At 44.1% G+C, this 22387-nt stretch overlaps 1 protein-coding gene across 2 annotated transcripts in view; it reads right to left on the minus strand.

Annotated features, from left to right (window-relative positions):
• The window catches only part of WWC3 (WWC family member 3), a 128293-nt gene that overhangs the window by 59370 nt on the left and 46536 nt on the right, over positions 1–22387 (minus strand). For both annotated transcript variants that reach the window (XM_033202127.1, XM_033202126.1), the window contains exons 2-5: positions 21643–21752; positions 17647–17850; positions 6323–6399; positions 5402–5481 (exon numbers count right to left, since the gene is read on the minus strand). In XM_033202127.1, coding sequence (XP_033058018.1) covers positions 5402–5481; positions 6323–6399; positions 17647–17850; positions 21643–21658 — 377 coding nt within the window. In that variant the 5' untranslated portion in view covers positions 21659–21752. The remainder of the gene's footprint in view (positions 1–5401; positions 5482–6322; positions 6400–17646; positions 17851–21642; positions 21753–22387) is intronic.

A 22387-nucleotide genomic window follows, 5' to 3' on the forward strand; every position in this document is an offset into this window, starting at 1 on the left:
ATAAAATGACCACTAAAGCATTTCAGGTTTCAAATTTTTGGATTAGGGATATTGAACCAGTAAGCACAATGCAAATATTCAAAAAAAAAAAAAAAAAAATGAACTCCAAAACACTTCTGGTCCTGAGCATTTCAGATAATAAATATTCAACCTATAATACGACAAATACATTCACCCTTTAACTTACCAAGCCCGCTTGCAGGAACTTATCCTGAAAGATACACATCCACAACTTAGGTAAAAAGCTGACGAGAAATGTTATTAATATAAATCAAAGCACTGGGCTAACAAGGCCAGAACCTAGCAATCATCGTCACACCACAAAAAGAAACAAGCAGAGAGTGGTACCTCCTGATGGAAGTAACACCACCACCTAAAAACATTCTTACTAAAAAAAAGAAATTGAACTTGAATCCGATCAAGCCTCTCAAACTATTATACCCATTTGCATAAATAACAAGGGACAGAGGAACATGTTCAATGACATCATGTGAATTTCAGCAGCAAAACCCAACACTAGGGAAATTCTATAGGACAACCAAATTACTTTCTCCAACCAATAAGCTGTCACGGGGAAAAAAAAAAAAGGAGGGAGAGTAGAAAGAAAAGACGTACGAGACATCAATCAAAGGCACTCTGTGGCCCAAACTGGACCCAAACACCTGAAGAAATGCAAGAGCTCACTGGACGCAAGATGCCTAGTAAGTGGGGTACAGGGATTAGAATTATTTTCAAAAGAAGTCCATAACTTTTGGAGACATATTTATGGATTAAATGGGATTCTGGCATTTGCTTCAATAAGGCCGTGAGAGCTTAGCAGATGGGGCGGGGTCACCACCGAATCAAGACTGGCAATTGTGCAGGTTAAATGAGGTGAGGGGTACAGGAGGGTTTTAGTATACTATTCTCTCTACTTTTATGTTTGATATTTTCCATCATTAAAAGCTTACATGTATACACTTCACATAGATACATATATAACATACACCCATGTACATATTCATTCTATCATTAACCCAGCAAACATATCTGTGGCCAATTCCTCTCTACAACAATCAACAATATATATAGATTTAAAGTAAAATACAAAAGGTTCTTTTTTCCTTACTTGGACCCAAGTGTAATGATGAATTTCCTTGCTAGCCAGGAAATTCACCAAGATAAACAAGGCAAGCTTAAAATGTTATAAGCAGCCAAACTCCTGGTGAGGTGCTCTGGAAAAGAATACACTGGATATTCTGGGAAGCAAGAACAGCAGGAAATTTTCTGGAGGAAAATCTTGGGCCACTGCTTTAAAGCAATGTTGGTGATAAAATCAGAGATACTTCATGTTTAGGTATAACAGTTCACGTGCTATCTGTATGTATAGTCAGGATTTCCCAGTAGAGATGGGGTAATCACATTTTCAATACTTGAAAAGGCCTTCTAAAATTTTTCAATTAAAAAAATATACATTGGCATGATTCGATCCAAACATAAAAGCCCAATGTCCAATACCAGAAAAAATAATGAGGCTGTTTTCATCTCATAAGCTGTGGAACTCAGAGAAAGGTTACCAGATTATCTTCCACTTACAAAAATATTTTAAGAGTGGCATGGGTGCCTGTGTTTTCTCTTCTGCCTGTGAGGCTCTGTCTGTCCCAGAATAAAGTAAACATGCACAGTGACAATGCAGCGTCAGACAGAGCCAAGGCAACATGCCCATTAAACAATGGCTCTGGGCAGCTCCCTCCTGAAAGCCGACTTGCCCCTGGTCAAGCATGAGGTGGGGTGAGCCCCTCAGGACCAAGGCCAGGTCCAGAGCCTTCCCCAGGCCACTCCTTGGCCTCCAGGGGGAGGGCGGGTATTCTCATGAGCTCTGGCAAGCAGAAGGAGCCTCCCCTTGGCTCAGGCAAGCAGGAGGAGCCTCTCCTTGGCAAGTGGCAAGTTTACAATTGCTGTTCCCAAGCGTGGGATCTTGATAATGAAAGCAGAAAGAAAATCCAAACAGCACTGGCCCGCCTCTCTTCCAGGAGCACAACTTGCGCTCCATTTTGGCCGCAGGTGTAAAGTTAAAATTCTTGCTATTCTGGCTCCTGCTTCTCTGTCTAATGCCCTTAGGGAAACAGAGGCTGCCTTTTCTATTCTTGAAACCACTGCAACTACAAGAGATGAATTCACATCCTAGCCATGCTAAGGAGAAAGGGGTTTTCTCAGTCAGCAGTTATTTTCTAAATCAGTCCGTCTACGGCTGACACTGCTATATGGCCTTTGTCTTCAAATAAGGAAATGGAGTTCACCAGAACGATGGAGCCACGGCAAAGCAACAGGCGCTGAGCCCAGCAACCCACTACAGAAACCACGGCCATGAGGGAAGTGCCAGACGTGGCTCCCTGCTGATGCTCAGGAATCCTGAGCAAACTCAGACTCTTCCTGAACCCCAGTCACTTTCCTCAGAGCTGTAAATGAGAATGACGTTAACTGCAACCTCCAGCACGCACAATGACTAACATTAAAACGACATACTGGGCCGGGCGCGGTGGCTCATGCCTGTAATCCCAGCACTTTGGAGGCCGAGGCAGGTGGATCACCTGAGGTCAGGAGTTTGAGACCAGCCTGACCAAAATGGTGAAACCCAGTCTCTACTAAAAATCAAAAATTAGCTGGGCATGGTAGCATGTGCCTGTAATCCCAGCTACTTGGGAGGCTGAGACAGAAGAATTGCTTGAACCCAGGAGACGGAGGTTGCAGTGAGCCAAGATCGCATCACTGCACTCCAGCCTGGGTAACAGAGAAAGATTCCCCATCTCAAAAAACAAACAAACAAAAAACAACCTATTGCCCACAGACACGGTATCACAATGAGAGACAGCTACAGTGTGGCCTAATGAAGGTAGGAAATTCACCTCAAATCCAACTAGGTAGTCCTAATAACTTTTGGTGACCTGTCACAAATCAAATGATTTGTTTCTGCTTATTCCTTATCCACTCCCTTAGCCAAAGTGACACAGGATGACACTGCCACAGCACACACAGTTGCATCTGAGGAGGTGTTGGATTATCTGGAGGCTGGCTGGAGTGGGGGGCTAAAAGGACAGAACACACGTAAGTGCATTTGGAAAGCACGCTAGCCTATGCGCTGCATGAATGACAAAACCAGCAGCCGGTTGGCTGGAAAAGAAACTTGATTTGCTTAAGATAAAACTAAAGAAGAGGCTGGGCACAGTGGCTCATGCCTGTAATCCCAGCACTCTGAGAGGCCGAGGTGGGCAGATCGCCTGAGGTCAGGAGTTGGAAACCAGCCTGGCCAATGTGGCAAAACCCCATCTCTACTAAAATACAAAAATTAGCCAGGTGTGGTGGCAGGCACCTACAATCCCAGCTACTGGGGAGACTGAGGCACGAGAATCACTTGAACTTGGGAGGGGGAGGTTGCCGTCAGCCAAGATCGCACCACTGCACTCCAGCCTGGGACAGAGCAAGACTCTGTCAAAAAAAAAAAAAAAAACTAAAGAAGAAGCTTTACTAACACTAACTAGGGCTAATAAAAGGAAGCTCTGAGTGTAGATCCAAAATGCACACAAACACATAGCTGGGTAATGGTAGTAATTACATCTATACCTCACATTCCTTATTACTTCCCCATAAAGAGCAGTGCTGCAGTCACGTGTGCCACTTCATGCGTCTGCACGCAGGATGAAAGAGGCAACATGCTGCCCACCTGTGTCAGTAACAGTAACCACACAGAGTTGGGCTAATTGTTTCTGGCTGGCCATGTACCAGGTGCTGGTGCTGTCCTCAGTATAACTGAGCACAATGATTGCTGTTATGGACTGTGTGTTTGTGTGTCCTCCAAATTCTTACGTTGCCGCCTTACCCTCTAATGTGATGGCATTTGAAGGTGGGGCCTTTGGGAGGAGATTAGGAGTAGATGAGGTCACAGGGTGGAACCCCATGATGGGATTAGGCAAAGGAAGAGAGAACAGAGCTTTTGCTCTCTTGGCCATAAAGGACATTGTGACAAGATGGTCATCTGCAAATCAGGAATCGGGCCCTCACCAGGAACCAAATATTGGACCTCCAGCCTCCAGAACTGTGAGAAACAAATATCTGCTGTTCAAGCCACCCAGTCTACGGTATTTGTCCTAGCAGCCTGAGCTGCCTAAAACAATCACCATTTGCAGATGAGAAAAGTAGGTGCAGAAGGCGTGAGGCACATGCGCAGGTTCAGCAAGGAAAGCCAGTGAAGGAACAGAATGCCTCAGCAAACCTTCAGACCCACACCAGCGCCAGTTCTCAAACACCACCTTTAGTTCACGAAATCTGCAGACTTGATACAGCTCACTAATTGTAAACAATTCATCCCCAATCTCTTAGTAGGGATAAAGTTCTAATTGTAAAAACGAGAACAGGAGGAAGACCTACCGACCGGAATGTCCAAAGGAGCTTTCTGCGATGATGGAAATCTATCGCCTATGGTGTTCAATACAGTAGCCACCAGCATGGTGGTTCTCAGCTGGGATTAAATGTGTTCTTTAGGGGACACTCGGAAATGTCTAGAAACATTTTTGGTTGTCACAATGCAGGTGGAAGATGCTACTGGCATCTAGTGGGTAAAGAGTAAAGACAACGTTCTTTTTTTTTTTTCCTTAGAGTCTCGTTCTGTCGAGCAAGCTGGAGTGCAACGGCACAATCTCGGCTCACTGCAAGCTCTGTCTCCCAAGTTCAAGAGATTCTCCCTGCCTCAGCCTCCCGAGTAGCTGGGATTACAGGTGCCTGCCAAGTGATTCTTGTGCCTCAGCCTCCCGAGTAGCTGAGATTACAGGCATGCACCACCACGCCTGGCTAACGTTTGTATTTTTAGCAGAGATGGGGTTTCACCATGTTGGCCAGGCTGGTCTCGAACTCCTGACCTCAGGTGATTCACCCGCCTCAGCCTCCCAAAGTGTTGGGATTACAGGCGTGAGCCACCAGGCCTGGCCAAGACAACATTCTACAATGCATAGGATAGTCCCCCCAAGATAAGAATGATCCAGCCCCAAATCCCACTAGTGCTAAAGGGTGGAGAAAACCTGCACTAGCCACATGTCACTAGTGAGTACTTCTGATGTGGCTACTGAGACTGGGAAACTAAACTTTTAATTTTCTTTAAATGTCAATTTTAGAACAAAAAATTTAAAAGAATAAAACTAAGAAAAAGTCTAATTTAAATGTAACTAGCCATGAGTGTCTTGCACAGCGATAGTAAACGTGCATAAACATAAAAATAAAGGTCTTGTTTCCCGAGTATCTCCATTTAAAGCAACGAAATATCTTCAAGGAAAAGAGAGATTCTGAAGTTAGCATTGGAAAATCATGAGCATAAATAAAGGCATGAAAGTGAAGGTCATGAAGCTTTGGAACAAGTGTCCAGGCAACTCACTCTTGCAGGGTCTCCACCCCCTTTTCTTTGTACTGCAGTTCCTGCTTCATCTGGGTCAGCTCTCGTTTTAATCTGGAAAGCTAAAGACAAATCACATTTTTTTTTCCAAAAACCAGCTGCGAAGAATGATTTCTACAGTTGTTATTAACACTGTCATCTGAGTTTCTACTCAGCTTGCAGTTCAGAAGATCATCTATTCTCACTATAAACTTCCATTCACATGCATAAGAAGCAGCCTTTCTAGAAGACCTGCTGTGCTTAGATACAAAAATCCCAGATTAGACAGACTCTTACCCAAGTGGGGAACCAGTAACATTTTCAAGGTTTCCATATTACAACTGCAACTTTTGTAACACATTCTTCATCTTTCCTTCTACCCACTCCTCTCAGACCCCCGCACATGAAACTTTGTGTCCAGAAGCCTGCTCTCTGACTACCTGAAACTCCATGGCTCCTGGAGTGCTTCTTTAAACAGATTCTGGGACCCGCTCCAGGTCCACGTCAAAACTCAGGGGCTAGGCCTGGAAGCTCGCACTTTGAACAAGCTCCCAGGTATTTTTCTTAGCTGTGCTAAAATTTGAGAACCACTGCACTAAAAGATACACCCTGATTCAGGGAATGACACACCAAGAGAGGAGCAGGCTTCATTGCCAAGATGTTTCTCGTGCTTTGTCCCAAATGCAACAAAATTGTTCCCCTTCCCAGACAACCAAGACAAGCGTCTGAAGAGATGAAACGCGGTAGCACACAGATAATTCAGGGGTTACCGGGGAAGCAACATCAGAACCCTCAGAACCCTTCCAGTCTAACACTGCTAGCGATCCCTCCAGGAGGAGTCAACCAGAGGGGAATGCCAGCAGCCTAGGCTGCGAGGCCTCAGGCTTCCATCCACCTGGTTGTAAAAGCATCGGTTTTACTCACCCTATCCCGACGACTTGCTATTTCTGCTTTAATTTGGTGTGGGTCATACTTTGTATTTGTTGAATATCCAGAGAATGCTAAAGAGAAAGAAAATATTTTATTTTATAATAGATCCTTCAAAATACATACACATAAGGAACTTCTGATTCACTGCATTAAATAACTCTAAATCTCTGATTTACAAGAGGTCACTGGCTCCTAAAGAATTGACATTTAACATCTTCAAATCTTCCTGATGTTTGATATTTGAATCAGGACTTTCTATAGGATCCCATATAATAAAATACATGGCTGTAGGTCAATCAAAACTCTGCTTAGTTCTACTATAAAACTACTAACGTTAAACACCATAGAGACACAGTGGGCGGGGGAGGGAAGAGGTATGATTATGATGTAGGAAACTGTATTTAATACGTGAACAGTACTTGCAGTATGAACCTACTTTTACTTTCTTTTAAAATACATATACAGACGTCACTGGAAAGATAGAACCAAAAGGTTAACTGCAGTTATTCTCAGTGGCTGCATTAAAAATGATTTTATTTTTATTTTCTTCACACCTATATTCTCCAGATGAACAATTTTTGACACAAGAAAGGAAAAAAAAAATTAGAAATTTGTAAAATAAAAAAGATTTCTAATAATACGTCAGTATCTGGCAGTCTTGAGAAAAAGATGGAAAGATGGGCCCCCAAGTCGTTTGTCCAAGAAACTGAAGTGAGGCACTCAAGCTTTTACTCTAATAACTTGTTTTGATGAATGTTTAGCTAAAAGACATCACATACCTCAATGCTTTCCTAAACAGTGCAGTGTACATGATTTAAAGTCTCTTTACAGACATGGCATCATTATTGTGAGTAACCAATACCTAGGGATGAATAAGAGCCACAGAGCTATTTACACGCTAGGCACAGTCAGCAAATTTCCGTGCACACAGAGAGCTGCAAGCTTTTTCCAGTGTTACGGCAGCTGGAGCAGCAAGTGGCTATTCTAATTTCTACTACCCCATCCACCGCTCTGCGGTGCTTTTTCTTGATGCTTCTGCCTCCTTTCTTTAGGTTTCTGAAGCCATGGGCTCTGTACCACTGCTGCATGGCTTCTCTTCTGCTTAGCTAGTGGAATGCTGGTCTGTCTGCATCTGTAAACCACCCCACTCTGGTGCCCTCTGCCTCCCAGTTATTGTCATTAACATCACCTGCTCAGAAGACACACCTGCAGGGATGGAGTCCTTTCTTTAACTCCTTTGATCTGAGAATCAAAGGCTGGCTGTCACTCAGACTAGGTGCCAACAATGAGAAATCAATTCAAAATCATTTGCGGACTATGTACTGCAAAGGATGGCTCAACATCATCCAGTAACTTCAACAGCACAATTACTTCAAACCTCAATTAGAACCACATCCAAAGTTCATTTGAGCAGTCGGATCTCCTATTTTAATAACAGTTCTATGGAAAATCTACTATTTCAGTCCCATTCAGTCAGAATTTCAAACAACTGAATCTACTGGAAATAAACAACTGGAAGAGCTAAATGTTTGCCAACTTTATCTCCAATTTTCTTATACTTAGACTCATGATCTCTCAAAGACATGGAGTAAAATACTTTACAAACAATTCTTTCTTAGACAAGACTGCCTATTTCCAAATCCTACATCTTCCATCTTGCCTGACTCCCTGGTTTCATTTAAGATCGGTAATGAAAGCAACATCTCCAACAATGCCCTTAAAAGGCAGAAATAATTTATAGAAAACATCTCCATATTAAACTCCTGGGACTTTAAGTTTCCCAGATCTGAGCTTAAAGGCCTTTCACTTGGGATAGAGATAATACGCAAATGAGGCTATGAGGTTAGGGCTTGCTGAATCCTGGCTTACAACACTACAACACATGTGTCAACTTGTCAACTTGCAGTGGGAGGAACACAAGGCCAAGAATTATCACCTGGGATCTTTCCCATTAAGGGTAGAAAGTAAGCCTACCATCAAGTTCAACAAAGTTCACTGCAATGCTAAACATCAGCACCGGTGAGGCGCCCTGGCTCACGCCTGTAATCCCAGCACTTTGGGAGGCCGAGGTGGGCGGATTACGAGGTCAAGAGATCGAGACCATCCTGGTCAAAATGGTGAAACCCCATCTCTATTAAAAATACAAAAATTAGCTGGGCGTAGTGGCAGGTGCCTGTAATCCCAGCTACTCAGGAGACTGAGGCAGAAGGATTGCTTTGAACCCAGGAGGTGGAGGTTGCAGTGAGCCAAGATCACGCCATTGCACTCCAGCCTGGTGACAGAGTGAGACTCCGCCCCCCAAAAAAAAAAAAATCTGTATCAATCTTCCTTTGTCTGTGCAGTTTCATATGGAAAATTAGCAAAGAGACTTGAAATACACAGGGGAGGTGTCCTGGATACTGTTGGACATCTACGCAGCAACCTTCCCCCATTTCTCCTTCCTAAGTACTAGAACCCTGGAAGTGTTGGGTAGCCACCTCTCCCCAGAGACTCAGCATGTATCCACTCCTAGAGGGGGAAACTGACAAACCAATGACACCACTGAACCACTGAATCCACCTATGGGAAATCCCACCCCACCTCCAGAGGACTCCACTATGTGACAATGAATTTCCTTATTGTCCAGGCCCATGAGAAATAGTCTTCTCTGCTGCAGCTGAAACCATCATAAATGACAGAACACCTTTTAATTATATGGATCGCATTCATGTTACTTTTGCTATGGTCTCTATAAAATTATAAAATTCCAGGACTGGGATAAGGGAAAAGTCTACTCAAGTAACTAACACAGCGAATACATTTTATCTTCAAATACTAAGGATGGTTGTGAACACTGGTATAACTTTTAATAATGTAATTCAATTTATAAATAAAATTCTCAGTTCCTCAGATCTGCCCGTAAGTCTACAAGAGCCACTTACAGAGTCCGAGAACAGCTCAGGACTCCAGACCCCATAACAGCGTGCACTACACAATACTTTTTCTTCTTTTGGAGACAGGGTCTCACTCTGTCACCCAAGCCAGAGCACAGTGGTGTGATGTCAAACTCACTGCAACCTCTACCTCCTGGATTCAAGCGATTCTCCTGCCTCAGCCTTCCAAGTAGCTGGGATTACAGGTGCCGCCACCACACCCAGTTAATTTTTTGTATTAGTAGAGATGGGGTTTTGCCATGTTGGCCAGGCTGGTCTGGAACTCCAGACCTCAAGTGATCCACCCACCTCGGCCTCCCAAAGTGCTGGGATTACAGGAGTGAGCCACCGTGTTCAGCCTTCTACAACATTTATAAACGGAATATCTTCCTCTATTAAGACATGTCTCCAATCTCGAGGTTTATGATAAAGACCAGACTTTCACCTCTAAAGTTTTCTTCTCTCTTGAAGAGTTGAGCGGGCAGAGCTATTAAATAGCAATATGGAGTCTGCTCAGGCATATAACATTGCCTCAGATAATATAATAATGAGGTTATAGCCTAGCTGGGCCACAGCAATGTAAATTATTATACCTTGCTATTACAGGGTGCCTTTCACGTTTATTTAATCTATTCTCATAAAATCTTTGTGAAGGTGAAATGATACTTACGTTTCCTTGCCCATTTTACAGATTAAAAGACTGAGTTTGTAGTGACTTGATCTATAATACACTATGCCATCATTCACAGAGGGCTTCATGTCTAGAATCTGGGTTCCTGTGGGTCAGCTGCCAAAGATCCTTTAATTGGGCTAGCTTTCCCAGAAGAAGAAACGGTCCTCCAGCTCCCCAGTGCCCACCACCCAATGGGTGAACTTGACCTGTGTATTTAGCACTCAAAATGTTGCAAACCCCACTACTTAACTCTGGATTTCAGTTTGACAGATTACTGAAAGGGGAAATGTGTGTGCCCATGTGTCTGTCTGTCTTTGTCTCTCTTATGTACAGGCCTCCTCTGAGCTATGGAAACCTAAGGTCACCCCAGAGGAAAGCCATGCTTTAAAAGACCAGCAGTCCTTCTTCAAAGACATCCTCTGGGGCAGGTTGCTCCTTAGGACCAGGTGTAGGCCTCCATGGATCAGCACTGTCAGGAGTTGCTCAAGGGAGCCAAGAATGACTCTGGGCAAAAGGCCGACAAGCCCTGACAGGTTCCAGGTTGACAGGTACTATCTACCAGAGAGGCACACGGAGAAATATGCAAGGCCGACAAAGTGGGCAGGATGGGTTTTTTTAAGGCAATATAAGTAAAAGACCAAAAACAATCAAGTAAGGCCACCTGGGGGTGATCTACAGAGGTAACCCAAGATGCCACCAAATCCTAACCAAGAATTCTCCCTCCAGGACAGACGAGGGGATTATTTCTCAGGAAACATATGCTTTGCTGCAACCTTCAAAATCTGGCTTACCAACTAATATATGGGGAAAATGCTCCATGATCCTTTATTCTCCTGCCTGCTCCAACATGTTTGTGTGAAGGAAAACAAAAAGTTTTGAATTGGAATGGATTGCCTGTAGTCCTGTTCCTAACCAAGACAGCAAATGAGAAATCTTTCAACAGCGAGAGCACCAATAAGGCCTGGTGCGGTGGCTCACATGTGTAATCCCAGCACTTTGGGAGGTGGAGGCAGGCAGACCTCTTGAGTCCAGTAGTCTGAGACCAGCCTGGGCAACATGGCAAAACTCCATCTCTACAAAAAGTACCAAAATTAGCTAGGTATGGTGGCACATGTCTGGAGTTTCAGCTACTCAAGAGGCTGAGGTAGGAGAATCGCCTGAGCCCGGGAGGTTGAGGCTGCAGTGAGCCAAGATCACACCACCACACTCCAACCTGGGCAACAGAGCAAGATCCTATCTTTAAAAAAAAAAAAAAAAAAAAAAAAAACAGCACCAATGGAAGACAGTCATTGTGAGACAGGCTTGGAGCCTCAGAAGGAATGTTGGCAGGACTGATGGCTGATAAGGTCAAGCTTCACCACCACCTAATCCAAGAACTCAGGGTGGATCAGCCCTTTCTCACCAGAGATAACGCTGCCTCTTTCAATGTAGACTTTGAGTAACTCCTAGGAACCAGGATAGTAAACAAAGTCATATTCCTGCTGCTACAGGGGCCATTCACACTCCATCTAGCCCAGTGGATTTCAACCCTGGGGATCACCTGAAAAGCTTTAAAAAAAAAAAAAAAAAAAGCCTGTCCCACCCAAGGCCAGTTCTATCAAAATCTCTTGGGGTGAGGTCCAAGCAGCAAGTTTTTAAAGATTCTAGCTTGCAGCCAGGTCTGAGAACTATGGGTATAGACCAGGGATTGGCAAACTTTTTCTCTAATGGGCCAGACAGTAATATTTTTGGCTTTGTGGGCCATACAATCTGTCTCAAATACTCTTCTGCCATTGTAGCTGCTATAGACAATAGGTTAGTAAATGGACATGGCTGTGTTCCAATAAAACTTTATTTACAAACACCCACAGTGGATAGGATCCAGCCCACAGGCCTGATATAGTTTGCAGACCTGAGGTTTAGACTATCATCGTACCCCATGCAAGAATTTCTTCCAAAAGATCCTACAAATGGTCATACATAGTTCATCTGAATGTACCTGGGGCTAGAGTTCCTCAGGAAGAATAAAGGAGTAACTCCAGGAAAAAATGTGTCTGAGATAATGAACATATTCAGTGTTAAAAGGCAGGCAAATAGAAGAACATGTTGCAATAAAGAAAGTAGAAGAAAACTCTACAAAATGGAGCTGTAGAAAAAGTAGCAGGTGTGTCTCAGAGAGAATGAGCCCATTGTTGAGCAGTTTCACCCCAGTGTTCTACAAAGCATAAATGAGGCCTGGGCACTACCAGCCAGCTAGCTCAGAAGCTCATTGAAATCAAGCAGGGTTGGGTTCCTACTCTCATGGAGACAAGTGTGCAAAGTATTCAGCCAAGTATCTGAATTTGCTTTCAGGTCAAGGCATGGATGTTCTTAGATACCAGAGAGCCCAATATTGCCACAAAATCGTTCCTCTCCAATGAACGAAGTTTTCTTCTGGTGGTTTCCATAGCTCGAGGGAAAAGTGTGAAGGGTATAGGTGAGATGCACTTCTCTCTACCTTCTGCTCCCACATTAGAAATGGCTGTTCCAGTTAATTCCTCTGTTCACACATTATTGCCTCATCTTTACCAACAAGCAACCATTAGGAATAAAACGTGTTCCCGGCTGGGCACGGTGGCTCACACCTGTAATCCCAGCACCTTGGGAGGCCGAGGCAGGCAGATCACGAGGTCAAGAGATAGAGATCATCCTGGCCAACATGGTGAAACACTGTCTCTACTAAAAATACAAAAATTAGCTGGCCGTGGTGGCGGGCGCCTGTAGTCCCAGCTGCTCAGGAGGCTGAGGCAGGAGAATCACTTGAACCCGGGAGGCAGAGGCTGCAGTGAGCCGAGATCGCGCCACTGCACTCCAACCTGGCGACAGAGCGAGACTCCATCTCAAAAAACAAAACAAACAAACAAACAACAGGAAAAACATGTTCCCGCCATTTAGTATATATCAACAGCAGGTGCTAACAGCTGTCGAAAAATAAATGAACAGTTTAGTGATCTTCCATGGGCCATGGAAAAGTCAAGATCTAGAAAGTGCTCTGTCTTCCACTTGCCCCCTTTATCGCTGCAAAATTTCCAGATGACTTGTCAATTTATAACTAGTCTTTATTTTCAGATAACCTGAAAGTTGGATGGGGGAGGGGTTCCACAAACACCATCAGCTGTTCTGAGTGGCCTCTTCCATGTCTAGGAAACTGTACAGAGCACTGAAGGCCACCAACACAAACAGATCTGGGCTTAAATCCAACTTCTACCATCTACTGGGTATGTAATCCTGAAGAAATAATTTAGCCTACCTGATACTCAGTTTCTCATGTGAACAATAAAGAAAACAGCACGTGCTTGACAACACTGTGATCATAACAATGCATAGAAAACACCAGCTCATTGGATATTGGTTCCTTTCACTTCAAGTCATTACCCATGAAGGAAGAACTGGGAATTAAGTCCAGATGTTATTCTGTTCGCAGTATCAGAAAAAGGAAACGCCTCCTGCTTTAGATGACTAGCACTGAGGGAGATACGGGCAGTGAGACCCGTGTGGCTACACAGCCAACTTGTGCTATGGAAACTGCCACCAGCAGCTCCCAACATGGGCCCAGGCCCTCTGGCATGGCTGTAGAAGCCATCTGTTAGATCATGGTCAAGCCAACAGGATCACTGCATTGGACTCTATCCTGTAGCCAGAAAGAATTCATCTGAGTCCATTCTAGCAGGGTTTTCCTTGCTGTACCTTGTAGCTCAGGTTAAATGGCAGATTGAGAGAGCTTGGTGGAAGCCCTAGGGACAGCAGCAAGTTGATAAAACACTTGGATCAACTCCTAGATTCCGTTCAGAGTTGGTTTTTTCCCTGATGAGCTGATAGGCCCCAGGAAGACCCACTGGCATCTCCAGCTCTTTCACAAAAACAGGCAGGCCCACTTTTGGCCTCGAAGGCAACCTACACACATAGAGGAAGAGATCATATCCACACGGAGACATCCAGCAGGTCAGGAAATGGAATCTGGTGAGCACCTTAGAACCTCAAGTCAACAACAGAGTCATCAGCTTCCTCTACTGAAGGAACAGATACCACTTCAAAAAGAGCCTCTTGAGTGTATCTTTTTAACGGGCATTAATAAAACCCCATAGGGCACAAAAAGAAACGTAATTGAGTAGAATTCCCTATTGCCCAAACATCAAAGAAGTGAAAAGCCCATGGAAATACAAAAACTGATCCTGTAGGATCCTCAGCTCCTCAGGATGCTGAAGTACTGAATACTTGAAACTACAGCTTGGCACTGCATTGGGATTCCTCGCTCACTGCCCCTCAGAGTGGGTGTGGAATCAGACGGGATGTTCTAATGTCTGCATCATTGAGGGCATCTAGTTCAGCGTCCCCACAGTCACTGCAGCTGACATTCTGGCTGCACTGTTAGTAGTCAGTACACAATACACACTTTCTCTAGACTCAATTTTTCTTTCTTTCTTTTTAAATCGAGACAGGGTCCTGCTAAGTAGCCCAGGCTGGTTTTGAATTCCTGGTCTCAAGTGATCGTCCTGCCTCGGCCTCCCAAAGTGTTGGGATTACAGGCGTAAGCCACTGTACCTGGCCTCAATTTTTCTTTTCAATCACTGGCAAGAAACATCCTGCCAAGTTTTTCTGATATGTACTTCTTCCATTCCATTCTTTGAAAGAGTGATTTGAGAGCCTCTTTGGAGACCAAACCAAATGCAAGCATGTAAAAGATAAGGTACCCAAAGACTGCTGGAAAGAAACACACTATTAGGTTGGATTATAAGAATAGCCAACATTCAGCCCTTTTTTAGATACAAAAACGGCAATTTTATACCATTCAACCTAACGTCTACCAAGTAACTTTCTGAAATGTTTAGAATTGCTAACTATATGATCTCAGAACCAGTTATAGGCCATTGCTTCAGCTAAGGAGACATCAAGGCACCAAGCCCATGGGCTTCTGCATCATCAAAAAGACTGGCCGGGCACGGTGGCTCACACCTGTAATCCCAGCACTTTGGGAGGCCGAGGCAGGTGGATCACCTGAGGTCAGGAGTTCCACACCAGCCTGGCCAACATGGCAAAATCCTGTGTCTACTAAAAATGCAAAAATTATCTGGGCGTGGTGGTGGACACCTGTAGTCCCAACTACTCAGGAGGCTTAGGCAGGAGAATCGCTTGAACCCGGGAGGTGGAGGTTGCAGTGAGTCAGTGAGCCAAGATCGTGCCACTGCACTCCAGTCTGGGTGACAGAGCAAGACTCCATCTAAAAAAAACAAACGAACAGTATTCTAGGCCATAAAAGTCATCTTAATAGATTTCAAAAGACTGAAATGTTAGTCTCTGACCACAATGGAACTAAGTTAGAAATAAACAACAACATGACATCTTTAAAAAGTCCTACGGACTTACTTCTAAACAACCCACGGGTCAAAAACCACCAAAAAAAAAAAAAAAAAAAGGAGAAATTATTTTGAACTGAAAGAAAATACAGCATATCAAAATTTATGAGATGCAGTTAAAGTAGTACTTAGAGGAGAATCCTTACCTTTAATGGCTATGTGTGGAAGTAAGAAAGATCTAAAATCAGTGATCTAAATTTCCACTTTAGGAAGCTAGAAAAGGAAGAACAAATTAAAGCCAAATTAAGTAGAAGGAAAGAAATAATAAAGAAAAACCAGTAAGATAGAAACAGACAAGAAATTGGAGAACAGGGCAAACACCAGTGTATTGTAAAGATAGATAAAAATCACTAAAAGTTTAGCCATATTGATTAAGAGACATGAATTATTAATATCAGCAATTTAAGAGAGGACATCACTTCAAAGCCTACAGACACTGAAAGGCTAATAAGGGAATTCTACAAACAACTTCATCGACTTGACAGCTTAGATCACTGCGCAGCAAACTCCCTGTGGGCCAAATCTAGGTTGCTACCTGTTTTGAAACTTCTACTGGAACACGGCCAGGCACATCTGTCTACATGTTGTCTCTGAATGCTTTTGCAATATAACCACAGGGTAGAATAGTTGCCACTGAGATCACATGGTCCACAAAGTTTAAAATATTTACTATCTGACCCTTTATAGGAAAGTTTGCTGACTTTTAAATTAGATGAAATAGACAATTCTCTGAAACACACAAATGCCAAAACTGATTCAAGAAGAAACAAAAAATCCGGATACCTCTCTATTAAAAGTATTGGATTTGTAGTTTAAAACATTGCACAAAGAACTCCAGGTCGGGGTGGCTCTTTTGGTGAATTCTATGAATACTTAAGAAAACAACTAATACTAAGCCTACACAAACTCTTTCAGTAAACAGAAGAGGAAGGAACATTCCCCAAATCATTCTATGAGGCCAGTATTACCCTCATACCAAAATCAGAGAAAGACATTCCAAGAAAAGATAACTGTGAAGATAAGAAACCAGCCTCTAAAACTCCACACATAGCTAACCTATCACATTCTGATGGAAAGTGAAAAACAAAACAAAGCCAAAAAAAAAAAAAAAACCAACCAGGTATGTGCCAATATCTGCAGAGATGGAGATGAGATGGCTTGGAAGTAATACATCAGTAAAACTGAGTTCCCTGTTCCCCTCAAGATACACAGTAACAGAAATATCTTCAATTCCTATCGTAGAGGGAGTACCCCTACCCAGCTACAGCTTCTAAGGCTTCTGCCCCATCAACAGTTGCTGCAATAAAACAGAGCACTAAACGTGTGGCCCCTTGGCCTTACCTCCATTCTGACTTGCAATACAAGTAAAGCTATGGCTGTGTCTTTAACATCTGCCATGGCAACATGGCACTAATATCACAGGAAAGGCCCCAAGTATCAAACAGACAGGTTTTTATAAAATTCAACCCAGTGGTACGAACTTTCATCCATTCTTTCCAAGCTCACGAGGGCCCAGGCCAGTCACAATCATGCACATCTGTTGGGGTCTGTTGAGGGTGACAGTCTGCTGGGAAGGAACTGGTTCATGTGGTGACTGTGTCCACAGCAAAATGCTTTGGGTTCTGAGAGTGGACCTGGTTTCTTCAAAACTGAGCACTTGCTGAGTACTAATGAAATGGACCCCCCACTCTGGCAGCCTTCAAAACTAAAGAGAGGTCCCTTTAGAGAAGAGCAAGCAGTATATGGTTATCTTACCTGAGGGGCAGAAGGAGAGTGCCCCGATTCTCTGGGTTCTATGGTGTTCCTCCTCCGTCCCTGTACTGCCTACTAAAGCCTAGAGCCCAACAGAGGACTCTACAAAGAGACAGGGAGCTTGACATGGCTGAGGTCTCCTGAGTCTTCCCACTCAGAATGAATGAAACCACTGTGTGGATTTCCCAAGAGATCATCCCAGACAAGCAGTGTTAACTGCAGAGATCTCTGAGGGAAGCCCTCTTCAAAACTGACATGCAAGAGACAGGAGGCTGGTATACATCCCTACCTGAAATTTTGTTTTCTTGTTTATTTTTTACCTTCCCCACCTGAATGTGAGCTCAAGGGCAGAGACCTTTCCTTTCTTAGTCACCACCAACCATAACCCAGTGACTGGGCACAAAGTAAGCATTTGATAAACCCTTGCTACAAGAGTGGCTACCGGGTGCTCATCTGATTTCAGTGCCGAATACTGATGACCTAACACTACGTGATTAGAACCTTCACGAAGCTATCTTGCCCAAGGAAGGTTCAGTGTTTGCAGGTAACCTAGCAGAGAGATGGCTTTTAAAGTCACAATGGCTTTTAACAGGAGATAAGTCAACTCACAGCTGGCGTGTGAGCGGCTGTCATCCTCACACATTTTGTGCAGCTGCTGGTATTCCTCCTGGGCCAGCTCAAACCGCTGCTGCTTAATCTGGTAGATTTCCTTCTTGGCATTGAGAGCCTCCTGGGCTACAATTAAATATTCCTTCAACATGCGCTCTTGCTCTCGCCTCCACTGTTCTCTTGGATCCTCAATCTGGGTAAGTTCTGAAATTTAAAAGGTAAAAATGTAAGTGACTTAAAAGTAAAATCCTTAGGTTGACCAACAGTCCTGCAGTGATGTCGCTCGTCAATGTGAAAATTAATTCATTACCAGGATGCATATTATGGAAGATTTTATATCACGAACCTTTCCACAGTGTGGAACACTTTCTATTTTTATATCCACAGTCCAGATGAGAAGGAAACTCTACAGATATGAAACAGTCCATTGGAGGAGGGAAGACAATACAAGACGACGTTTTCACCAACAAAGACCACACTTTAAATAGGCATGGGAGGAGATGAACCCACGTGAGCTCAGAACTGTGACACTAATTGCTATTTATGACCTTCTCCTCATTGACTCCTTCTGCGTGAGATGATGGAAACTCTTCTGTGTCCGGGCCTGACTGGCCCCCTTCTTTCATTTCCCAGACCAGACTGTGTAGTCTTCTCCCATTCCTCGCTGACTTCCTTGTCTCATCCCACCACAGCTTCCCTCATGTTCACTCTGCTTCCTCCTGTCTAGCTCTTCAAGGGCCTGTACCTAACTCCAGCTCCAGCCTCTCTCCCCAGCTCCAACCTTTCATTCCCACCTGCCTCCTGGATGCACCTCCACATGGATGGACTCAAAGTCATTCCTAGTCATTCATCCAAAGCAGCCCTCATTCTCCACACCACCTTTCCCCATCAAGAGCAAAATCAAACCAAACACCACACAGCACATGCCTTCTTCTCCTGTCTTCACCTTGCGGGGAGCCGCATCATCTGGATCTAACTGCGGAGCCAGCCTGGGGGTACAACCTGGGACTCATCCTCAAAGAATCCCACTCCTCTTCCTCCTGAAACATTCGGTGGGTTATGAAGAACTGGAGGTCCCTGCCCCTGGATATGATAATCATTGGTGACACGCCCTTGTCTCTGTCTCTCCTTACTTCAGTCAGACTCTCGGAACCTTCTGGTCTCATCCCACCAAAATCCATCCTCAGAGCACTCTCCAAAGTGACCCCTCTAACTGGGATGCAATGCTTTCACACAGAAATCTCTTTGAAAGCACAAAGTTGGCTGGGCGCGGTGGCTCAAGCCTGTAATCCTAGCACTTTGGGAGGCCGAGCCGGGCGGATCACGAGGTCAGGAGATTGAGACCATCCTGGCTAACACGGTGAAACTCCGTCTCTACTAAAAAATACAAAAAAAAAAATAGCCGGGCGAGGTGGCAGGCGCCTGTAGTCCCAGCTACTCCGGAGGCTGAGGCAGGAGAATGGCGTAAATCCGGGAGGCGGAGCTTACAGTGAGCTGAGATCCGGCCACTGCACTCCAGCCTGGGCAACAGAGCAAGACTCTGTCTCAAAAAAAAAAAAAGAAAGAAAGAAAGCACAAAGTCCAATCTCCTTAGCCTAATATACGAATTCCAAAACTCACTCGTCAACTTCATCTCATTTTCCATCCTTTTCCCCCAAAGCATTCTCTACGCAGACTGAACTTCTGCGAAGTACCCAAATATGCTTGGCTGGCTCCCCCGTGCCTTTGCCATGCTGACTCAGACCTCTTCTGTCACAGGAAGGCCTGCCGTCTTCCCAGGCATGCTGCAAAGGCACCTTTTTTCTGAAGACTTCTCTGATCCTCTAGGCACACATGTCTCTCCCCTGCTTACGTGGGCTGCCCTTCTTCCCCCTTAACACTGGGCACCTGAGTGTTTTTACATCTTTTCTGTTTCCCACCTAAACTATAGCCTCTAGATGGCAGGGGCACAGTCTCAGTCACCTTTATACTCTCAGGACCTTTCACTGAGTGCATACAACAGAATGGTCTGTATACACCATATACAAAGGAATACAATTCCACAAAAAGGAATAAAGTTCTGATGCTCACTATGACATGGAAGAACCTCAAAAAACAGCCAAGTGAAAGATGCCAGGCACAAAAGGCTACATAGCATCTGATTCCATGTCTATGAAATACCCAGAACAGGAGACTCCGCAGAGACAGAAAGCAGACTAGGGGTCACCAGGGGCTAGGGGAATGGGGAATGACTGCTTAACGGAGATGAGATTTCCCTTTGGGGTGAGGAAAATGTTCCGGAACAAGATAGAGGTGATGGCTGCGCAAGACTGTAAATGCACCAAATGCTACCAAACTATTCATTTTAAAAATGGTTCCTTTTACGTTCTGTGAATTACACCTCAAAATGGTTAAAATGGTAAATTTTACATGATGTCTGTTTTGCCCCACACACATACACACACACACACTCACACTCACAGATGAAGGTGTGCTTGCTAGAATGTTTCCAGGTAAGTTCTCCTTTGGAAATCCCCTCCCTGTCTGCTCTCCTGTCAATATCCTTTGCTCACCCCTTCTCACACCATCCCAGCGCCCCTCCTAGAAAGCCTCTCCAAGCCATAAAAGCTCACAGGAGAAGATTTACAAACCAAAACAAATGCAAAATCAGAGTCCTGCTCTTGTCTCAGAGATGAGATTCAGTGGGCGTGGGGCATCCGTACCACCAAGCCCTGGGAAGGATAAAGCCTATTAACGAAGTCACAGGCATCTGCCCAGGTCCACAGCAAGGTGGCCCTGTGAAGTGAGCAGCTCTTACATGTTACGAGCTGCCCCTTAGATATCAGCTGGGAAGCCTAGCTCAAACGGCCACATTTACCCAAACATACACAGTCGTGAAGTGCCAGGCTGGCAGAGAGCCACTGGGGCCTCTCAGCTTCTCTTCTGCCAGGTACTTGCCCTGTCCAGAAACCAGTGGGTCCACCTAGAAGTTCTCCTGCCACCTGGACTTGCCTGGGAGGGCAGCGGGGTCATAATGGTAGATATCCCTGTCTCCAATCACCACTGCCCAGTCTCTGGATAAGAGCTGCAATCAGCCGGGCGCGGTGGCTCAAGCCTGTAATCCCAGCACTTTGGGAGGCCCAGACAGGTGGATCACGAGGTCAGGAGATCGAGACATCCTGGCTAACACAGTGAAACCCCGTCTCTACTAAAAAATACAAAAAAACTAGCCAAGCGAGGTGGCGGGCGCCTGTAGTCCCAGCTACTCGGGAGGCTGAGGCAGGAGAATGGCATAAACCGGGAGGCGGAGCTTGCAGTGAGCTGAGATCCGGCCACTGCACTCCAGCCCGGGCGACAGAGGGAGACTCCGTCTCAAAAAAAAAAAAAAAAAGAAAATGCCTCCAGACAATGCCAAGTGTCCCTGAGGGATAAAATCACCCAGGATGAGAACCACTGCTCTAGATAGTTCTACAAAGACCCACTGTTTTTGCTATGGTCTCTATACCATTTCCTCCCTTCACACACACACACACACACACACACACACACACAGAGAGAAAGAGAGAGAGAGAGAGAGAGAGAGAAGGAGGGAGGGAGGGAGGGAGGGAGATAGGTCACAAAGGTCTGGTGTATGAAAGCTAAAGTTAAATGTATAAGATGAAATGAAGTGAAGGTAATCAGTTGGGCACTTATTCCAATAACCTGTCAGCTCCACTCTGCAATAAATAATTTTTTCATTATGAGAGGTATTTCTATTTCCAGACTGGCTGGGAAATTTAGTCCTTGTAATAGTTATTAAAATCCTCCATTAAACATATTATATGCAGTCCCCAGCAAGACACAAGCAAAGTACAGCTACAGAACTGTTTCACTTTGTGAAGAACTGAGCTAATGGAAACTTCGGATTACATTTATAAAACCCAATTTAATGCTGCATTGGAAGGTAACGATTGTTTCACTCTACAAAAAGTTTTTGGCATCTTTGATATAATGCCACAGATTTTGCACACTACTTACTATTTATGTGGTCCATGTAATAAACTCCAATTTGTTTATCATATACAGTTTCCCATCCTAAAGGAAGTTCATCCCCAACACAATCGGCAAAGGTCAATGGCTTTGTTATCCTGCAAAAGAAAATTATGAAAACAAATGTGGAAGTCAGGTCAGTTTTGTATAAGTTTGCTTTATCTTATCTAATTGACTGCTTTTGCTCCAAATATTTGTTGGAAAATTAATTCACCAGCTTTGCCTAAATAACTGTATTAGTACACTCGCAATCAGAAGCATTACTATCTCAAAGCACAACTTTAAATGTGAGCAAAAGAGATACTCGGTTACTAACAAAACAGGTAAAACAAGCATCTTCTTCCAAGCAGTATGTTTAATGAGGTGAGGACAATGGAATGTAGCTCTTCCAGAAAAATCAGAGAGCACCTATACTCTGTTCTCATTCCCTGAGAAATGTTCCCCTCACAACTTTCAGTTTCCATACATTACACATGAACATTGGCTTAAATCTATATAAAATGTATTTCCAATATTTTTATCTACCACTGGTCATGAGTTTAATAAACGTCAACCATTGGCCAAATGCAAAGAGCCAAGCAAGGTAACAATACAATGAGACCCCCACTAAATACTTCCTATATTTCTTATACAGTAGGAATCAGAAATTTCAGAGTCTTTTTTATTTTTCTGGAGAAAAACAACAAAAGCACTTTGTCTACAGGCATCTCTCCTTGAAGAAAATCTGATTAAG

This window comes from Trachypithecus francoisi, unplaced genomic scaffold (assembly GCF_009764315.1).
Source record: "Trachypithecus francoisi isolate TF-2019V2 unplaced genomic scaffold, Tfra_2.0 Lachesis_group6, whole genome shotgun sequence".
Lineage (NCBI taxonomy): Eukaryota > Metazoa > Chordata > Mammalia > Primates > Cercopithecidae > Trachypithecus > Trachypithecus francoisi.